Source organism: Pinus tabuliformis, chromosome 3_2 (genome assembly GCF_031772625.1).
Source record: "Pinus tabuliformis cultivar Carrire ecotype Pingquan chromosome 3_2, CPIR1, whole genome shotgun sequence".
Classification (NCBI taxonomy): domain Eukaryota; kingdom Viridiplantae; phylum Streptophyta; class Pinopsida; order Pinales; family Pinaceae; genus Pinus; species Pinus tabuliformis.
Genome location: NC_142302.1, coordinates 492439055 through 492458260, shown reverse-complemented (window position 1 = coordinate 492458260; position 19206 = coordinate 492439055). Strand labels below are relative to the sequence as shown.

The window sequence follows — 19206 nt, the reverse complement described above, 5'->3', positions numbered from 1 at the left end:
AAGGAACAGATCTCCTTTCATGCTAATCTATGCTAATCTCGACATTGCCGGAAGAAAGAGCCTGTGAACTATCAAAGGTTATGTTGTAATGCATGCACGGTGGTGGGTCTTCAGAATGGTGGCCATGGTCTTTTTGTTCCATTAGTCGAACTATCCAAGATTATGCAAAACAAGTGTAACACATGCAGGGAGGGTCTTCGGAATGATGGCCACGGTCCTTTTGTTCCATTAGGACACCGGTATTTTTTAATTATAATTTTAAAAGAATCTTATAATATTTTATTAATATATCTCCCATTATTCAACTCAATTCATTCTTTTTTCGAACGAGTCATATGAAGGTCGAAGTATAAGCCCTGTGTAAAGGAGCACCAATCCCGAATAGCAGCAAAAAAATCCTCTCTAATGAGACTCCAACAGTCCCTGCCAGTGAAAGCATCTGGGCCCGGAGCACTGTCTGGCTTAAGATCCTGCATCGCTTTCATCATAGTCTGAAGGAATAGAAGAAAGCATAGCATGATGATCCGTGGAAATAACTGAGGGGATTCATTCCACCAAAGGGCTTCTTTCTTGGGAGGCTGTCCATTTCGTGACTAAGACGAGAGAGATTGTGACTCGCAGCCAATCGGAAATCGGCTAAACAATTCTTTTTTTTGATTACTGAGGGCAAGCTGCTTTCGGTATTACCTTTACTCAGCTCGCTCAGGGCAAGATCCTTCGCTAGCGAGGCAGCTGGGATCAAGGCTTTGTGGCGATACCATTTTGACCTCAACTCTGCGCTATCCTTATTACTATCTATGAGGTTCCCCCTAGTTGTTTTTTATTGGGAGCCACAACCACTCGCTAAAAGAGACAGACACAACAGGCAGGGTTCTATAACTGTATGCAAGTTTAATGCACATATAATATCGTGAACCATTGAAGTACATTTAACACCCAACTTAACTCAACATATATCATCAATTCAAACAACACACTTTATGGAGATTTGACAAAGCATAAAGAGTCAATGATACCTCAAGTATTCAATAATAATGACCAATGCACATACTTCACACAACAAACAACAACCAATTCAACGCAGCAATGACCAACTTTCAGGAGCTACGCACCAATGAAGGTATCATTCCACAAATTCAATGTAGGTATGACCACACAGATGAACCAACTAACTCATTTTTTTAACACACAGCTTTGACGCATTAAATAGATACTAGCATTCAATAAGAACCGTCGAACGGAAACCTCAACCAACTATATTCAACACAGTGCACATGTAAAATTCAGAAATCCCAACGAACAAAGACCACAATACTTGAATGGACGCAATGCATGGACTCAACGCTCCATTCCACGGGTCCTCGAGTCTTAGTAGGTTACGTAGAAATGTGCGCACAATATGATATTAGCACTCTCACTGCTTTAAGGAGGTTCAACGTAGATAACTCATGACTTCTCCACAATGCATTCACTAGTACAGCATCGAGAATCATCCAACACACTGATTACATGACAGCACCTCCGGGTCACAACCCCTTGCCAGGCTATAGGACTCACTATGTGAACTAAACAAACTATGCCGACTCAACTAAGCAAAATTGAGGCCAATGCCGCTACGAAATAGGCTATATTCTCGAAAGCTAAATGGGCTAGATAAAAAACTATGCGAAGTATGTGCAGGGACTAGCTGCGATGCAGCCTCCCTTGTTAATCAGGTCATCCTTTGGATCGTTAACTCACATTTACTTTTATATTTATATATGATGGGTTCTACTCATGATTTTTGACCCATATTTTTAGATTTGAGATCATAAATTTTACAATGAAATTTAGTGTATCTTATGGTATTGTCGTTGTAGTTGATAAAAGATAATGCAAATGGACATGACGTGCAAGAATAATTTAAATGAACTTACTCACTTGTATCTGTAATATCTAACATTTCATGTGTTTCTTTTTCCACTAATGATTCTGGAACTATTGATGCTCGTTTAGCAAGTTGTCCATAAATGTAACTTGGTTCTTATGTTGCAGGGTTAAAGAGGGAAGGTGAAGGGTTGGATGCCTCACTGTTCAATGGGACAAAGCAAGTTTTTTCAAGCCCTCGCCTTCTTCTTGATCTCTTCGTTACTAGGGTCCATGGAAATTGCCTTATGGGTCTAAACCACTTCTTAACTAACATCCACGTAGACTGCATTATGTGTCTACCCATGGCATACACACAAGGGGCAGTGAAGCAATTCATTGATGAAATTGTTAACGGTTGGCTGAAAAATTAAATGATGCCTCTACCGCAGGAAAACACGAGCGTAGGCAAGTGCATAAAATACAAACGAGCAATGATTTAATTGATCCATAAAACAAGATAAAACAGTTGGCAGAGTAATTAAAAGCAAGCTTAATGCGGATGATATTATTGAAAATCATCTCTGGTGAAAGGGTTGTGGTTTCTCTTATATTTGACATATTGTATGAGCTTTTTTCATTTCATTAATTATAAAAAGAAGATGGTACAAGAATAAATAATATTTGAATATTGCATGTTGTATAAGGAGGTATATAAGGATCGATATGAGAATTCTATTAGATTGGTAGAGATGGAAGACAGATATACTACAAGTTGACCATTTTAGCCGGGAGATCAACCAACATCTCCTTCTCTTGGAATGAGGGTAGTTACCAGACAATACAAATGCTTTGAGATTTTGTTTGTCTAACAATTTTTTATGACCGGATAATTTTTTTCTTTATAACACTAGTAGTCTTTTTAGTTTTCTCATATCAATACATGTCAAACTTTGGCACAACGATTTTGTTTGTCTAACAATTTTTATGACTAGCTAATTTTTTTCTTGACAGCACTAATAATCTTTTTAGTTTTCTCATATCAATGCATGTCAAACTCTGGCACAACCAGCATATTTTTGCATATAAGAAAGTAATGATTGTGGAATAAATTGTCATAGTTTTGCTACTTTATAGTGTTAATAGGTTTTTTTTATTAGATAGTATGATTAAAGTTTTGTTTTATTGTTTGTTTATGAGTTAGACAAAAGATTGTTTAGGTTTGAGGTCATTACAACACTATTCTTAATAGCATCAAAGCTCAACATGTTACTAGACGAGATTTGAATTTATTTAGGTAGATTATAATCATTCCACTCACCCATTTGAAATAACCCAATTGACTACTTTTATTTATTTATATGAACTTAAATTTATCTTAAATTTAGATTTATAAAGTATGGAAATGGATCGAATTTTGTAAAGTGTAAATTTTTAAATCATTTTTAATAGGTCTTAGTTTAAGTTTGATTTGCATTGGTTTATTTTTTTAAATGTTTTCATGTACATATATACATATATTTAAAAAAAAAATAATAATAAAACATAATGTTAGCTAAATTAAAAAGTAATAGAAATAATAAATCAATTCAATTCAATTTGTTGCTCGATGATGTATATAATTGTGCTAGTTTGGTTTTTTTTAACTTAATATTAGAAGATGTGGTAAAAATATTCCATTTTCACTCTTAGAGCCATAAATAAAATAATTCGATGTCTATATTTTATACTAGCATAGATCCATTTAAGTCCAGATGATGTATATAATTGTGCTAGTTTGGTTTTTTTTAACTTAATATTAGAAGATGTGGTAAAAATATTCCATTTTCACTCTTAGAGCCATAAATAAAATAATTCGATGTCTATATTTTATACTAGCATAGATCCATTTAAGTATAGAGTAGAGACGGATCAATTTTTTTCTAGTGCAAATTTCTTTATAGTGAAAAATATTTTAGCCATAAATTTTTTTATTCATGAAATATACATAAAAAAAAATAAATGATATATAATATATGTATAGTTGACATTAAAATGTTTTACATAACATGTAGAGTGAGACATTTTATTGTGCAAATTAAAATGTTTTTTTTTTTATTATTATTAATTTTTAAGTATATGTCAATATTAATTCGTATTTACTTCTAATTACTTTACAACATATTCATTGTTTTTTTGTTATAACCGACATTATTTTTATATTTAGAGCATAATTTATTTATTTTTATTTTAAAAAGGCCTGTGTCAATTCCAAGGACCCTAATTACTTTACAACATATTCATTTTTTTTTGTTATAGCCAACATTATTTTTCTATTTAAAGCATAGTTTATTTATTTTTATTTTAAAAAGGCATGTGTCAACTCAAAAGACAGCAAGACAAACTTACACATACCCTCAAATTGTAGAATAAGCCTCTTGGCTCAATCAACTCTAGGAGATAGGTAATTATAAGTTGAAAAAGAAAATATCATCCTTATATTTACCTTGTAGATATTTCAATATAGAATTTAAATAAAAGTTTGAATATTCATTTTAACTGATATTTCGATATAAAGTTCTTATATGTATATATATAGAGAAAGCTTACCCGCACACATATATCATAGTAAAATATTTCAATGCCCAAGAGAGATAATTAAAAGTAAAATGATTTGATTTATTTCCTAATTGTTAGGATCACAAACCACCAAGGGAAGAGGTGGATAATTCAAGTTATTGCAGCTCAATAATATGTTTGCTCGTTTATAATGCTCAACTCTTTACATGTTGTCCAACTCCTTTCTTGGTATTGATGATTCGGTTTATTGGACCTCAATAATATGTTTTCTCGTTTATAACGCTCTTTACATAGCCCCAAGGGTTAGCTCAATCGGTCAAGCCGGGGCCTCGCCAATGGGAGGTCATAGGATCGAAACCCGAAAGCTCTTAGGGTCAGGTCAGTAAATAGGCCGAGGGGTGTGACCCCCTTCGGGTGGGGTCCACCCTAGCATTGTTCGATCCTAGACGTAGCAAACCCACTGACCATGGGTATCCATGAACCAGTAGTGAAAAAAAAAAAAAAAACGCTCTTTACATGTTGTCCAACTCCTTTCTTCGTTGGCTCCTCTCTATGCAATCACACTTCACATTGTACACTTGACGCTGTATGCAACACAACAACGAGTCCTCCTTTTTACTTTTCCGCACACATAGAACACACACGCGGGCGTGTTTGCTACTTCACATGTTCCACCAACTATCCATGCTTCATGCTCAATTGATTTCTCTATCCACGTTCGGCTCTGATATCAGATTTTAGAATCACAAAATACTAAGAACAATAGTGGTGTCTAAAGACATCGTTGCTTTGGATCTTAATAATCATTAGGAAAAATTGATATGTCACCTTTTGGTCTTTAAATAGACTACATTGGAGATGAATACGGATAAAACCATGGGTTCTTATAAACCTAGAGCTTGAAAACCATTGATAACTTAATCAAATCAAGTTAACTTAAACCACCCTAACACTAATAAGAGGAGATGTGCGATTCATTCAATTTTTAATATAAAATCGATATGTAAAAATCAAAAAACATTATTAATAATAAAAATATTCAATGTAGGTCATAAATCAAATATTTCATTGTACAAGGTTAAATAATATTGCCGTGTTTTCCCCAATTGGGGCACATGGCTTGAGAATTATGTTACTCAAGACCATCAAGCCAACTCAGATTTAGAGTTATTGAAGGAGGTTTCCCATTGGCTTCCTAACCCTGGTCATACTTGGGGAAGAAGGAACTAGTATGTGCACTCCTTCATGCTACATTGGCAACCAAAGACCCTATTAAGACGAGTGTTAAAGGAGAAACACAAGGAAAGGAATGACATAATCTCCTTTCTGAATGATATTCAGAGGGTTGAGTGGAAACAACAATCATGTCTTGAAAGGATGGAGGCTCGCTTGGCTCACATAGAGAGACACATCCAATGCAAGCTTAAGCCCTCAACGCCAACTAGTCCTAGTGCGAAGGACCCTGCATCAATGACATCTTTGGATGCTTGACTTGGATGATATGTTGTTGTTACTTTGTAGTAGGTTGCTTTCTTGTCATATGGCTTTACCATGATCAATAGTTGTTCCTTTTTTTTGGTCAAAACTCAGTTTTCCTTGTGGCAGAGTGAGGCCAATATGTTTTCTGACAAATCGTTTATCAATGATGTAACTTGATTTCTGAACTTAATACAAATCCATTTTAAATGTAGTTTATAAAGAAATTTTCCAATGCCCATATTAAGTAAAATATTTCAACGCCGACTATGCATATATGTACATATTATATAAAGCAATTAAAAATTTTAAATCCTTATCACACTAGGTATATCAATGGTTAAGATGGATCTATAACCTATCCTTGTCTCCATGGACAAGATTACACCTAGAGGATTGGAACCTTGGATCTCTTAGTTTACATAATACTTAATGGCAATTGTCAACTGAGTTGCATTATAATTTTAGAATAGGACTTCCAAAATTTTAATCTAACTATCAATAATTATTGTATGGATGGTAGAATTTTCTTAATAGTACTCACAATTCATCGATTGAGATTATCTCAAAAGCAGTTAAGTAGTTATGTTCTTTTTACCTTTTTAATCAAATTGATTAATTAAAAAAATGTCATATGAACATGAGTTATGGTTTTATGGACATGTGGTAATATTAGCCCATGGTATCATAACAAAGCCTATTTACAAACTATTATTACATTTTTTTAAGTATCTATATGTTTAATTCATATATTAATTTATTTTATAATTATTATTAAGAATAATAAAGCTATACTTTATTTAATTTTTATGACCTTTTTTAATTTAGAGAAATGTATTATAAAATAAGTGTTTTTGCTGCTTATCAATGTTTACAAGAAAATTTACGATTTGTCTTTAGTGCGACTTTTTGGAAGCTTTTCTAGTGAGTTTTTCCGATCTAATTTCTCTAAAATCCTCTAAAATTGCAAGGCCGGAAAATCCAAAAAATCACACTAAAACAACTCCTTTAATTTATATTATTATTTTATTATAATTTTATCTAAAACTACATGATAACATCTCCTAATCCCCATACAACCTCCCAAATCCCCCTACTTAATTGTAAAGCATGCAATAAATACCATTCGCATCCATCAATCTTCCCAATTACCCATACTTGAATTACCCATACTTAATTGTAAAGCATGCAATAAATACCATTCACATCCATCAATCTTCCCAATTACCCATACTTGGTTGGAAAACATGCCATAAATTCCATTAACATCAAAATATGATCACATATCTATAGGATATAGATTAATTAGTTTCCATATAATTTAGTCCCCATCGTATTTTAAATTCAAACCTTATAAGAAGAGAGATCCAGAATGGAAACCAGGGAAATAAACTATTCCTAGAAAACTTCAACCAAAACTATAATCACATTATAATTAATTTAATAGTGAAAAAAAGCTTTCCCAATTTTATAAAATTTCCATAAAAATAATGATTCTAATTATCAAATAATTTTATATTTATTATTATTATTATTATTATTATTTTAAATCTAGGATAATCGGTAACTGGTGAGAGTTATCTTCAACAAACCCAGGATCAAATCTAATTGGCTGCCATTATAAACCTAAGCTATGTGCAACAGCCTACAAGAAGTCATATATATACTCAATGAGATCTGAACCCTCATCTCGTAAATTTCACCCAGCAAAACATATAATTAAACCCCATATCAATATATAATTTTACATTAAACATCGATTTACTTGCAAAAATACAATTAAAAAAAAAAGTCGCCCAACGAAATTCACGTAATAGCAACCCTTCAAACATACACCGCCTAAAAGAACAAACGAAATTCACGTGATAGCAACCCTTCAAACATGCACAGCCTAAAAAAACAGGACACGTTGCTTGCATATGGCGGACCGCGGTACACATCGAAAGCAAATTGATTGTACGATTTCACACATAAGATAATGTTCGAATATCAGAACTAAGGCTGAAACCCCTCTCTGATCAGAGGAGGTAGAGTTTGGGAGCAGCAGTGTAATCTCCATCTCCATCTCCATGGCAGGAATTCATCTGGATCATGTGGCCAGATCAACAACGGACGTCCAACGCCTTGCAAGCTTTTATCAGGAGGTAACACTTCCCAGCCTTGCCTTCATATTAAGATTCTATTTATACAGTTGGATCCCAGACGTTGAAGCTCATCTATATATATATATATCACTGCGACAGGTTTTCGGGTTTCAGAGAACTGATATTACCAATTTCGGGTTCGAGGTTGCATGGCTTAGTACTGTTCCACCCTCGTTTTCATTGCACATTATCCAGAAGAATCCCAACTCAAATCTACCTGAAATCCCACACAGCGCAGGCCCTGATGTTAAGTATGTATATAGATTTTTTCTTTTATCTCTTTTTTTCAGCATTACAGCGATCTCCTAAAGCTTCTCTCCAGCTTACATACGTTTTCTGATATAACCGTGTTCGTTTATGAGCAGAAAGGATCCCGCACTTCTGACACGCAGCCACCATTTTTCTTTAGGTGTGCCTGACTTTGATGGTTTCGTCAAATCCCTGAAAGTGAGTGTACTGTGGTGTTCATAAATTCACTTCACCCCTGACCTATAAAGCAATATGAATAACAAGGGGATAGATTTGATCCTCGCATCTCTTTCAAGCCAGAAGAGACTGAACCAATATATCCTTTAAATTCTGTTTTACAAACACCTCTTCTCTACCAATATCCATTAAATTCTGTTTCACAAACAACTCTTGTCTACCAATATTACCATAAATTATGTTTGGTGCAGGAAAAGGGAATCCCATTTCATGAGGTAACACAACAGGAAGGAAAAATCAAGCAAGTCTTCTTCTATGATCCTGATGGTAAGGGCACTTGTATTTGTTTTTTCACCCTCTCAGCAGTTATTGTAAATGGTTTCCCTCCCGAAATTGACAGCTTCCCAGACTTCTAACTTGGCATGTAGAATTTCTGATCAAAATTTCTATGGAATTCTGAGTTAAAATATGTTTTATTTTTTAACAAAAAGTAGCATCTACTTCTGACTTATTTTCAAAGTATGAAATGTTATATTATTGACTCCTTGGCATGGAATGTAAGAGGTTTGTGTTTTCTGTCTTAATTTTTAATAACAGGGAATGGCGTGGAAGTTGGCAACTGGCCCAAACGCCAATAAGGTGCATATTTCTGCTCCACTCGGAGGATTTGCGATTTAATTGGTGGATTGATGTTACTACTAGTTTGTAGCTGTAGTTAGCAAGATTATCCAACCCTGAGGCTTGAAACTGTCAGGTGCTAGTTTCAGATATACGAGGTACAGTGTAAGACACGAGAGGTTTCAATTTGGTGATCATCCAACTATAAATAATATTATGAAGACAAAGGATTTTGAAGTGTGTTGAATACCTGCAAATCTAGTTAAATTTACTACTGTAAATTTTTTCCTAAAATATCATGATTCCTCGAATATTTTCATCATAATAATCCTCACAAACTATTTTCTTATTCCTAAAATGTAGCATAAATTTAACTATCATGGAGATGTACCAGGAAAACCATTTTTTTAGTTTCCAACACCAAATTTAACTATCATGGAGAAGTCTATTGAAACGCAGCATTTTGTTTAGGAATTATTATTAATTATTTCTTGTGAGTTTATCCTCTCATTATTATTAATTATTTCTTCTTATATGTATTTTTTCTAGTTGATCGTTATATATATAAAGCACCTTTAAAATTTATTATATGAAATCTATTATCATTCAAATTAGAGACCAGGGTGTTGAAAGATTGATAATCAATCTAAGTTTACTATCACAATACATACTAAAGCAAAAGCTATTACTTACTACATGTATATACATATATTTTATGAAATTGCAATTAAGAATTTATAAAAACTAAAAAATAGAGATTGATGAGACCAGTTGAAGCAAAGAACTAGGCTAGAGAACCAGAGTAGGCTATCGAACCAGAGTTGCAAAGGTGTCCTTTGGGTCCTCCTGTGATTGGAGTCATTCTTTTCTTTAAGTTCTTCGATCTCAATCGGACTCGTTGGGTTTCAATGTCCTTCCCGTGGCCTGGAGCCCAAAGTACCCTATCCTATTGACCCCTGTTTGCCTGTAGTCTTGAATTCGACTCCAAATGCATAATGTCCCAGTGTTTCTATATTTTTCTCCACCATCCCTTTTTGCTTCTTTATGAACTCCATTTCCTTGATAAGCTACCATTGTAGGAGCACTCCATCCTCAATAACTTAGGCCAACAATGCATTAATTATCCATAGTTATTCAATTGTCCGATAGAATTTGGTGTCCCTAGTTTATGAATAACCAAGATCATCCACCCAGTCTGCTAACTCCTTCATATTCCCTTTGGATATGATTTCTTTTTTATTTCTGATTAGTTCTTCATACCATTCAACGACTTCCTTAACTCTAAACTTCTAGAGACAAATTACTGTGGTAAAACTTCTCTACTCTATTCACTTCCTAATGAGCTCACGTGAAACCTTACGCTTTTCTATCATTTCCATCTTGACCGGTCTCTTCCCTTCAACTCTCTAACCTTGTTCCTCAGGGCCTAGGTGGATTGCCTTCCCCTTCTTGTCCAGCACCTGAGTCATTTTACTGTTAGAGGCAACGTCAACAATGACAGACCAAAGTAGAGAACCTCTAAGAGTCGTAGGTCTAAAATTTATGTGCCCCAAAAAGCACCTCGGGCGCTCACAAAATCGTACAAACGTGACAGATCCAAGGGGAGGTGGTGATTCTAGCACTGAAAACCACGCCCGTGATCTAAAACCCCAACTTATTAATCAATGTACCAGAATTCTAATGAGACTGCTCGTAATGGTTCGACCAGCCAACATATACCATACAGCACAAAACTCGCCAACCAGAAGAGATATCAATCTGGGAGCAGTATGGTTATTGTGTCCCTAAAACTCCATGGGGTAGTAGAAGGATTCACCCCAAGCAACGCATGAGATTTTCAGGGGATTGAAGGCTAATGCCAAAATCCCGTTCAAGCTTGGGATCAATCAACTACGAATCGACCTGCTTTAGTGGTTCATTGATTTCCAAGTGTGGCTACCCTTCAATTTGTGTACCTGGCCTAATTATCTCAAGATTCTTCGTGGCTACCCCCATCTTTCTCTCTTTAAGCAAATATTAAGCACTATGGGATAAGAAAATGATAGGCTCACTATCTTTACATCTTGTTCATTGGATGAGAATAAATGATATTGAATGGACAAGATAGAAAGGTGGTAAAGTTTAAACTAATCATTGACTTATTGATTATTGCATGGTACTTAATATTCGCCACCTTCCTCAACCTATTATCATTGCCTTCATGTGTAATTTGCAAACAAACAATAAACCTCCACATCTGTTGCATTTCCTCACACAACTTCGTCATAATATCAATTGCGGGTTCAATTGCGGGTGTGTGATGTCCTTGCCATCCACATGGGAGGCACCATGCTTTCCTGTATTGTCACCCCCATACAGGTACACATTGTCATACATGTCGATTCTCTTACAGTCCTCTTTGAGTTGGTCGGACCCCAAAGATTCCCACTTCAATAGGATTTCCTGTGTTTCCATTGTCACTGCTTCATTGGCAAGCCTATCTGCCAATCTGTTGCCTTTTATCCGAACATGGGCTGGGTTGATGTTGGTTATGGAATACGACATGCTTGCAATGTGGAAAAACTTTGATTCAAGTCTCCAATTTGAGGATACCTTATCAGGATGCGTGCCTCCCAAGATCTTTGTAAGTTCTTGAATTGTCATAGCTGAATCACCTCCACAATGAGTCCGTTATAGCCAAGCCCCTAAGATGCTTGCATCCCTTAACTAGTTATTCTAATTCAGCTACATTGTTTGTGTTGCAGCCCAATCTGATGGCATAGATACATAAAATTGACCCTGTACCATCCCGAAAGGCTCCTCCTGCTCCTGCTGCCGCCGAATTCCCCTTGGCTACTCCATCAAAGTTCATATTGGCAGTCTTGTCCAGACTTCTACCTTCTAGGTTCTAATGATTCGCCATGCAGGAAGGAAGGGGAAACAGTATAGACTCCAGTCAGAGAATGTATGTTTCTCCACTCCTTGTAGGTCTTTAGCATCATTTGGTCGTCGAAGTGAGCTTATGGATTCTTGGATACGTGTTTGGGTGCTATGTTGGACATCTGTCATGTTCGTAATTTGCTGCTTGAAGATTCTTCGGTTTCATTTCTTTCAGATGCCCATAGCAAGAAGCTTGGGAATATGCTCCAAGCCTTATTTACAATTGAATTGATGAAGGGGGGTTGTCATCATTTCTCGAGAGTCTCTATGATATTTCCCCTGATCATCTAGTCAAATTGCTGGATTAACATTGCCCCTAGATCCCATAACGTTTAAACCCCCTGACATTTATTGAAAAGGTGCTCTGTCGTTTCTTCCTCCTGTTTGCATAAGACGTTGATTGAGGGCCTCGTGAATCCTCTTCTGACAAGCTTTTCCCAAGCTAAGGTCTTTTTCCTGGCAAGGAGCCAGAGGAATGTAAAAGCCGTGGTCCCTATACGAGATGTTACACCATATGTCAATTTCTTGTTGGATTGTGTGCCTAGCTTTCAGGCTGTAGGCTCTTTTTGACACTGAAGTTGTCATTCCCTTGTGAGCCCCATCTGATGATGTCCTAACCTAATTATACTGGTATTCTTTTATTTTCCAGGCAGTGCTCCATGGCTGTCCTTTCCTCCATCGAAAACTATGTTGACCAGTCTTCCCCTGATTTCCATTCTCAATAGGAGTTAGGTCCCTGCCCATCCATATTTTTCCAGTATTGGTTGACTCTGTGCTACCCTGTGCTTTTGGAGTTATATGGCCAATTGTAGTTCAGACCAATTTGCCAATTTTGTTTCCCGTTGTCAAGCATCCTTCCAGAGCAACGCATAGGATTCCTCCGTGATTTCCAAAAAATGTGTTATTGAACTAGGTCTTTGTTATTGCAAACATTATTCCATATGAGAGCCCTGACAAGGGGGCTCTAGATGGATGAGATCTTCCGGCACGTTGGTAAAATATTTATTCCTCCAAATTCTGCTCCATAGATCAATCTTATTTTTGACCCATCTCCAATATAATTTAGCTGCTAACCCCTTATTCATGACCTAGGGTCCTGGTTCCCCAAACCTCCAGAGCACTTGGGGAGACCAACCTTGTCTCATGCCACAAGCGCTCATTTGTGCTCCCTATTACGTCCACCCAAAGGAAAGCTCTTTAGATAGAGCGGATTTAAGGATTTTGGCAGGGGCCACGAAATTGAGAAGAGGTAGAGAGGCATGGACAGACTTAATTAAGATGATTTTGCCTGGAAGAGAAAGAAAATAGAAAGGCCAGCGAGCCAATTTGTTTTCAAGCTTAGAAAGCGGACCCTTCCAAGAAGTGTCCTTGCCCAAGTATTTGGAAGGAAGAGAATTTTTTTCAAAACCAAAAAATTTGGAAATATTTCCTTAGATTCTCAAAAGAATATTGAGGAAGAAAATTTCGTATTTATCTTTGTTTTTCAAGGGTTGTGGAAAGGATTGAAGGATAGCTTTGAAGGAATGAGATTCCTGGATGGTTAGGTCTCATTAACAGATTATCATCCACAAATTACAATTGGGAGATTAGTTCCGAACAGGGACACAACTTCAGATCTTTTAATTAATTCCTGCTCAAGGCTACTTTCAAGCTTCTCCACAGTCCTTGGTTCCCATTAAAAGATTATAATCCACAAACTGCATGTAGAAGATTCCGAACAGAGAAACAACTTGAAACCTTCTAATTTGATTCAATTTCCTGCTCAAGGCCGCTTTCAAGCTTCTCCCCTTTCCTTCAGTAGCCAAGACGAAGAGGAAAGGCAACAGTGGGTCCCCCTGCCAAATGACTGGAAGGATTGAAAGTGGAAAGATGGGACCCCTTAACAAAAACAGAATAAAAAGCAGTGGGCATTAGATTCCCCACCCAAGTAATCCACTCCCTGCAGAAGCCAAAAGCTAGGAGCGTTTTCTTCCAGGAATTTCAACTAAGCCCGCTATATGTTTTTCACATATCCAGGGTAATGAGCATACCTTTAGAGATTTTCAATGAATGGATTGATGAATGGATTGCTTCATGTGCTAGTATTATTTCATCAAGAATCTGTCAGCCTTTATATCCTCCTTGCTCAAGGGAAATGATTTGAGTCTGTGGAATCAAAGTGAAAAAAGGTTGAATTAAAGGTTTGGGGAATTTTACCTGACACTGGAGAATCTTCCACTACTACTTGCTATAGGAGTTGAATTAAAGGTTTGGGGAATTTTACCTGACACTGGAGAATCTTCCACTACTTGCTATAGGACTTGTTTACTTGCCTGGACAGCCAAAAATCGCCAGAGCCCGACCATTTTTTTCCAAAAAAAATTGATTGAATCATGTTTTTATGGTGAGAATGGATTGGGCACCATCAAAAACACTGAGGTACCCAAAATCTTGAAACTGGACTAAACCCAAAATCTTGAAACTGGACTAAAATTTGAAGCCTCTTGAAACTCGACTAAAATTTGAAGCCTCTTGAAACTCGACATTTGAAGCCTCCTTAGACTACGCTCTTGCGATACATTACCTACCATGTGCCGGCTCAGATCTGGTTGGTCTTAGACTTGTTCAGCCATCTGACAGTTTCTTAGCCCGCCCATTTGTGTTGCCTCGAAACTCCGCAACGCCTATCCCGTGAACACGCCCTTGAATGATCGCAGATCTGGACCTGGCTGAGATATGGCAGCCATTGCGGTCTGACAAAATCGGCTGCGGCCCTATGGAAAACATTCTCTTGTACCAATGAAACCCGTGCACAGAGAACCCTACGGTTCGACCTTCGCTCCCGCCTCCGCCTCCGCCTCCGCCTCTCGTCGTCTCAACGTTGTTTAAATTCATATGGTTATTATTCTGCAGTTTGTCTAAGCAGATGGTAGGGATATTTTGAAATATGTTTTTTTAGCATTTTAGTTTAATTAAGTAAATTTAAAAAAACCATATTTCTTAATAATCCATGATATTATAATAAATTTATTTAACATTAAGAATTTATCTGTTAAATTGAGTGAATCTTTATGATTAAAAACTTCTTGTTACACATTTTTTAAAGAAGTTTTGTTACAATACGATGCATTAATATTATGGCTTTATAATATTATATGTCTAAAAAGTCATAATATATGCTCGTATGAATTTTTTTTAATTAGTCAATTTAATTAAAAGGGTAGAAAGGACATAATTACTTTGAGAAAAATCTCAACCGTGGATGTTTAACTATTACTAAGAATATTCTAGAATATTTAGTGGAGATTAAATCCCTATCATCTACCTAATAATTATTGATAGATGTTTAACTATTACTAAGAATATTCTAGAATATTTAGTGGAGATTAAATCCCTATCATCTACCTAATAATTATTGATAATTAAATTAGAATTTTTGAAAGCTTTATGCCAAAATAGACACGCCTATAAGCATATTTAACTCATATATTAATTAATTTTATAAATAAAAAATAATAATTTAAAAAAAGATTATAATTTAGTTAGTTTTAACCGTGTGAGATATGGCATTGTTTATAAGTGAGACTTTTTGAAAAGTTTTCGGTTTATTTTCCAATCTAATTTGTCTAAAATATCATATGAATTTTTTGCAATATAACATTTATTGATTTTACAATTTAACTTAGAAATGTTTTTTGGCTATGGATGGAGTAACTATTGAAACGTTGGATGAACTAAATCATTTACATAGTTCACTTCTGAAAATGTCCAACAATATTGAAGTTTTCAAAAATGTTAAATCAATTATATCAGTGTTACTATTTTTTTTAAATTAATTTTTTCATTATCGTAAAATTTAAAAATAAAATGAACAAATTAAATTAAATAGTTAGGAAATCTTATTACAATGCATGCAACAATATAATTTGAATATATGAATCATCACATACTATAAGGAAAGCTTGTCAAATTTTCTACAAAGTATTTAGTCATGTAAATCTCATATTCTATCTTTAATATATGAAATTTTACAATATAAAATATCTTCTCTTAAATCAAAGAGAAAAGGTCTTCTTTTCTCCTAGCAGAAAATATTAGAAAATCCCATCAACCCCCCACACTAATGAATTAAAATGAGACTTGTGATTCATGGAAGGATAATTGTCTCATTAAACGATCACAACTTTAATTGAGATCTAATGCATTTGGATGTGTCCCTTGAATATTGAGACACTTAAAAATCGAAATTCCTTTCTCTATAACCAACTTGGATTTTTTATTCAAACTTTAATAATAATTCATAAGCAAATAGCATAAATAACATTACATGTTTCAAACTTATTCATTTACATATTGCAACTAAAAAATCATTCAACAATTAAGTGAGCATGAATACTTATTTGTATTGGTTCATTGTGAGTGAGTGTCCATGGCACTAGTGAATTATCTACAATGACAAAATAAATGGCAGTTGTATACTAATCATAGCTCGGGTAAAGGTTGTTTGCATGTCACCCATTTCTTGTCTCCCTTTCCCCTTTGGGTGCTTCATCTTTTCTTCTCTTTATATATTAGTTTCATTTTGTTGGCAACACATGGGAAGAAATGATTTTGAAATCTTATTAATGAGGGAATGCCACCTTTTGTTTGGGAGTAAACATTGTCATACTGCGAATAAAGCACTTATATCTAATATTTAAAGATTTTGAAATCTTATTAATGAGGGAATGCCACCTTTTGTTTGGGAGTAAACATTGTCATACTGTCATATTGCAAATAAAGCACTCATATCTAACCTTGGTCTAACTTTTAAATGGGATATTTCTCCATATAATATAAATTTCTCATAAGGGTCATTGTCAAGATCAAATTATGTTTACATGTTCATATAAGAAACCCATCAAAAGTTACGTCTACATGCTCCTAAGTTACCACTAATTTAGGGGGGTGGTGAGCATGGAACTATAATATGTGTTCATGTTTTATTGGCAATTAAACATCTATGACCAAGGTGAGGTAGTAACTAAAGAAATATAAACCTACCTACTATGTACACTCTAACCCATTTGTAAATTGGGTTAATCAAAGTATTGATTTAGATGTGAGGCCTCACTAAACATATGGAACTTGACTCCCATTAGGTTTCAAAATTAGTTGGTACTTTGACCAACCTTCTATGTGATTTGATAAAGACCTAAACATAGATGGATTGACTTTGGTTGATTTTCTTTGGTCATGAACTCCATTCCATAAGAATACAAGGATACCTGCCTCAAAATTTTTGATATGCACTACTTGGTCAAACCAATGCTTGACTAAACAAAGATGTGAGGAATTTTTTTTCTAGCCTGCTGCGTTTTGTCCTCTATCTCTGGTATAATACCTAACATATTCTCAATCTTTGGGGTTTCACCTAATGTTTGTTTTGAGAATTGCAAAGAAGAAAGGAAAATATTTAGGGGAAGAATAACATTTTTCCCATACACTAGGAAATAAGGTGAATTTCCCATTGAACCCTGGGGGTATCCTATCCAACCCAAGAGCGTTATGGCATCTTTTAGGATGATCCCCTATGGCTTTCTTAATGGTTTGAACCAAGTTTTTCGTGGTGGACCCTACCGCCACATTTCCCTGGGGTTGGTAATTTAGTTAATGCTTCAACACAATCCCTTTGTCCAAGTTAAAAGTTGTTAGCTCAATTGACCTTAATATTTTGTATTGTTGAACACTAGGAATGTTTGGTTACCAAATCTAGATAGAATATTTTGACCAAGGAGCTAAATGGCAATATTAACCAAAGTGCTTTTTCTAGGAATGACTTATGCTCATCAAGTACAATTGTTAGTGGATGTTAGATTGTACTTGTGACTAGGGAAAGAATTCAAATTGAGTGGGTTATAAAATTCTAACCTTCACAACTCAAAAGGTGGCCCAAGTTGACCAAATGTAAATTAGCATATATGTTTTTTGGTTTCCCAAGGAAGAATTGGCAAGTGAATCATTTGCACACACGAATATGAATGTCCTTAAATAACATTAGCTAGTAGTATCCTACTCTTAAGTTCTTATGGTGTCACCTGAAAAATGCTCATTAGAAGGCCCATTGTGAAACTCAATTAAGGAGTCAAGAATTCATCGCAAAGTTTGAAGAAAATAATACAACATGTCATTGTATACAAAGTTGATTTGAGACTCAAAAATCTCTTACATCTCAAGTTTACGTCTCTAGGAATATTATAATGCTACAAGTAAAGCATAAAGTCATGATTGTTAAATCTTTAAAACCATATCTGATTTATTTATACCTTGGAAATTATTTTATATCCAGAAATTATTTATTGAATAAAATATGAAAACAAATGGAAAATAAATTTATTGGTTTTTAACTTTTTGAAATTAAAATGTAGTAGAAATAAAAATAGCGAAATCAATCACATAACAACATAAAATTCTGCCCAAAATAATCTTCTTTCACCTTATATTACTCTGGAAAAGTAGGGCCTAGACCCACAGAGAATACACAAAAAAGTTACAACCGCTAGAACTTGGAAATCAGCCCCTCTAGAAAATTGGCCTCAAGGAATTCAGCCCTCCTAGAACTTAGCCCTATTAAAAATTTCAACGCTAGAAAATCGGCCTCCATCACCAACTAACTTAGCCCCCCTCTCTCCCTTTGTATCACCCTTGTGCACTTGAGAAAAATCAGCCATTGGATAATTCAACCTCCCTCTATAACTTGGCCCTCCTCTTTAGTTATTCAATCTCCTTGAAATTTTCTCTTGAAATTTCCTTTTTGCAATCAATTTCCCTTCTCTTCAACCTTAGAGTCTCTCAATCCTTGAAAATTTTCTCTCTCAAAATAGCAATGTAATGGGTCTTCATCCTCTCCCATAGGTTCTCTTTATCTTTATAATTTCTCCATGCGAGAAATCCCTAATCTCCAAAGTAATAGATAGCTAAGATTAAACCTCAGCCTTCTTAAATCAATGATGGAGATTAGATCTAAGTCCCATAAAATTTTTAATATTTATCCTTAGATAAACATTAGCCCAAAGTCAACATTAATTAATAATTAATCAATGTACATTTTATTAAAACTTAGGAATGAGATCATATTAGTTGTTCTTCTCAAAAAACCACCTAAAGAGGACTTCTTCTCCTACATGCTAGACACAAGCCTATCAAAAAGACCTTTTGAAGCTATGGAATCAACACTCCCTCTTATTAAGTAAGGGATTCT

General features: G+C 35.1%; 1 protein-coding gene across 1 annotated transcript; it reads left to right on the top strand.

Annotated features, from left to right (window-relative positions):
• The first annotated feature begins 7865 nt into the window (after nt 1–7865).
• LOC149181440 (glyoxylase I 4-like) lies at nt 7866–9317 on the top strand. The gene is made up of 5 exons (XM_089416618.1): nt 7866–8024; nt 8124–8275; nt 8390–8471; nt 8702–8777; nt 9048–9317. Exons 1-5 carry the CDS (start codon nt 7950–7952, stop codon nt 9086–9088), a joined length of 426 nt encoding a protein of 141 aa, XP_089272744.1. The 5' UTR covers nt 7866–7949; the 3' UTR covers nt 9089–9317.
• Nucleotides 9318–19206: the final 9889 nt, after the last annotated feature.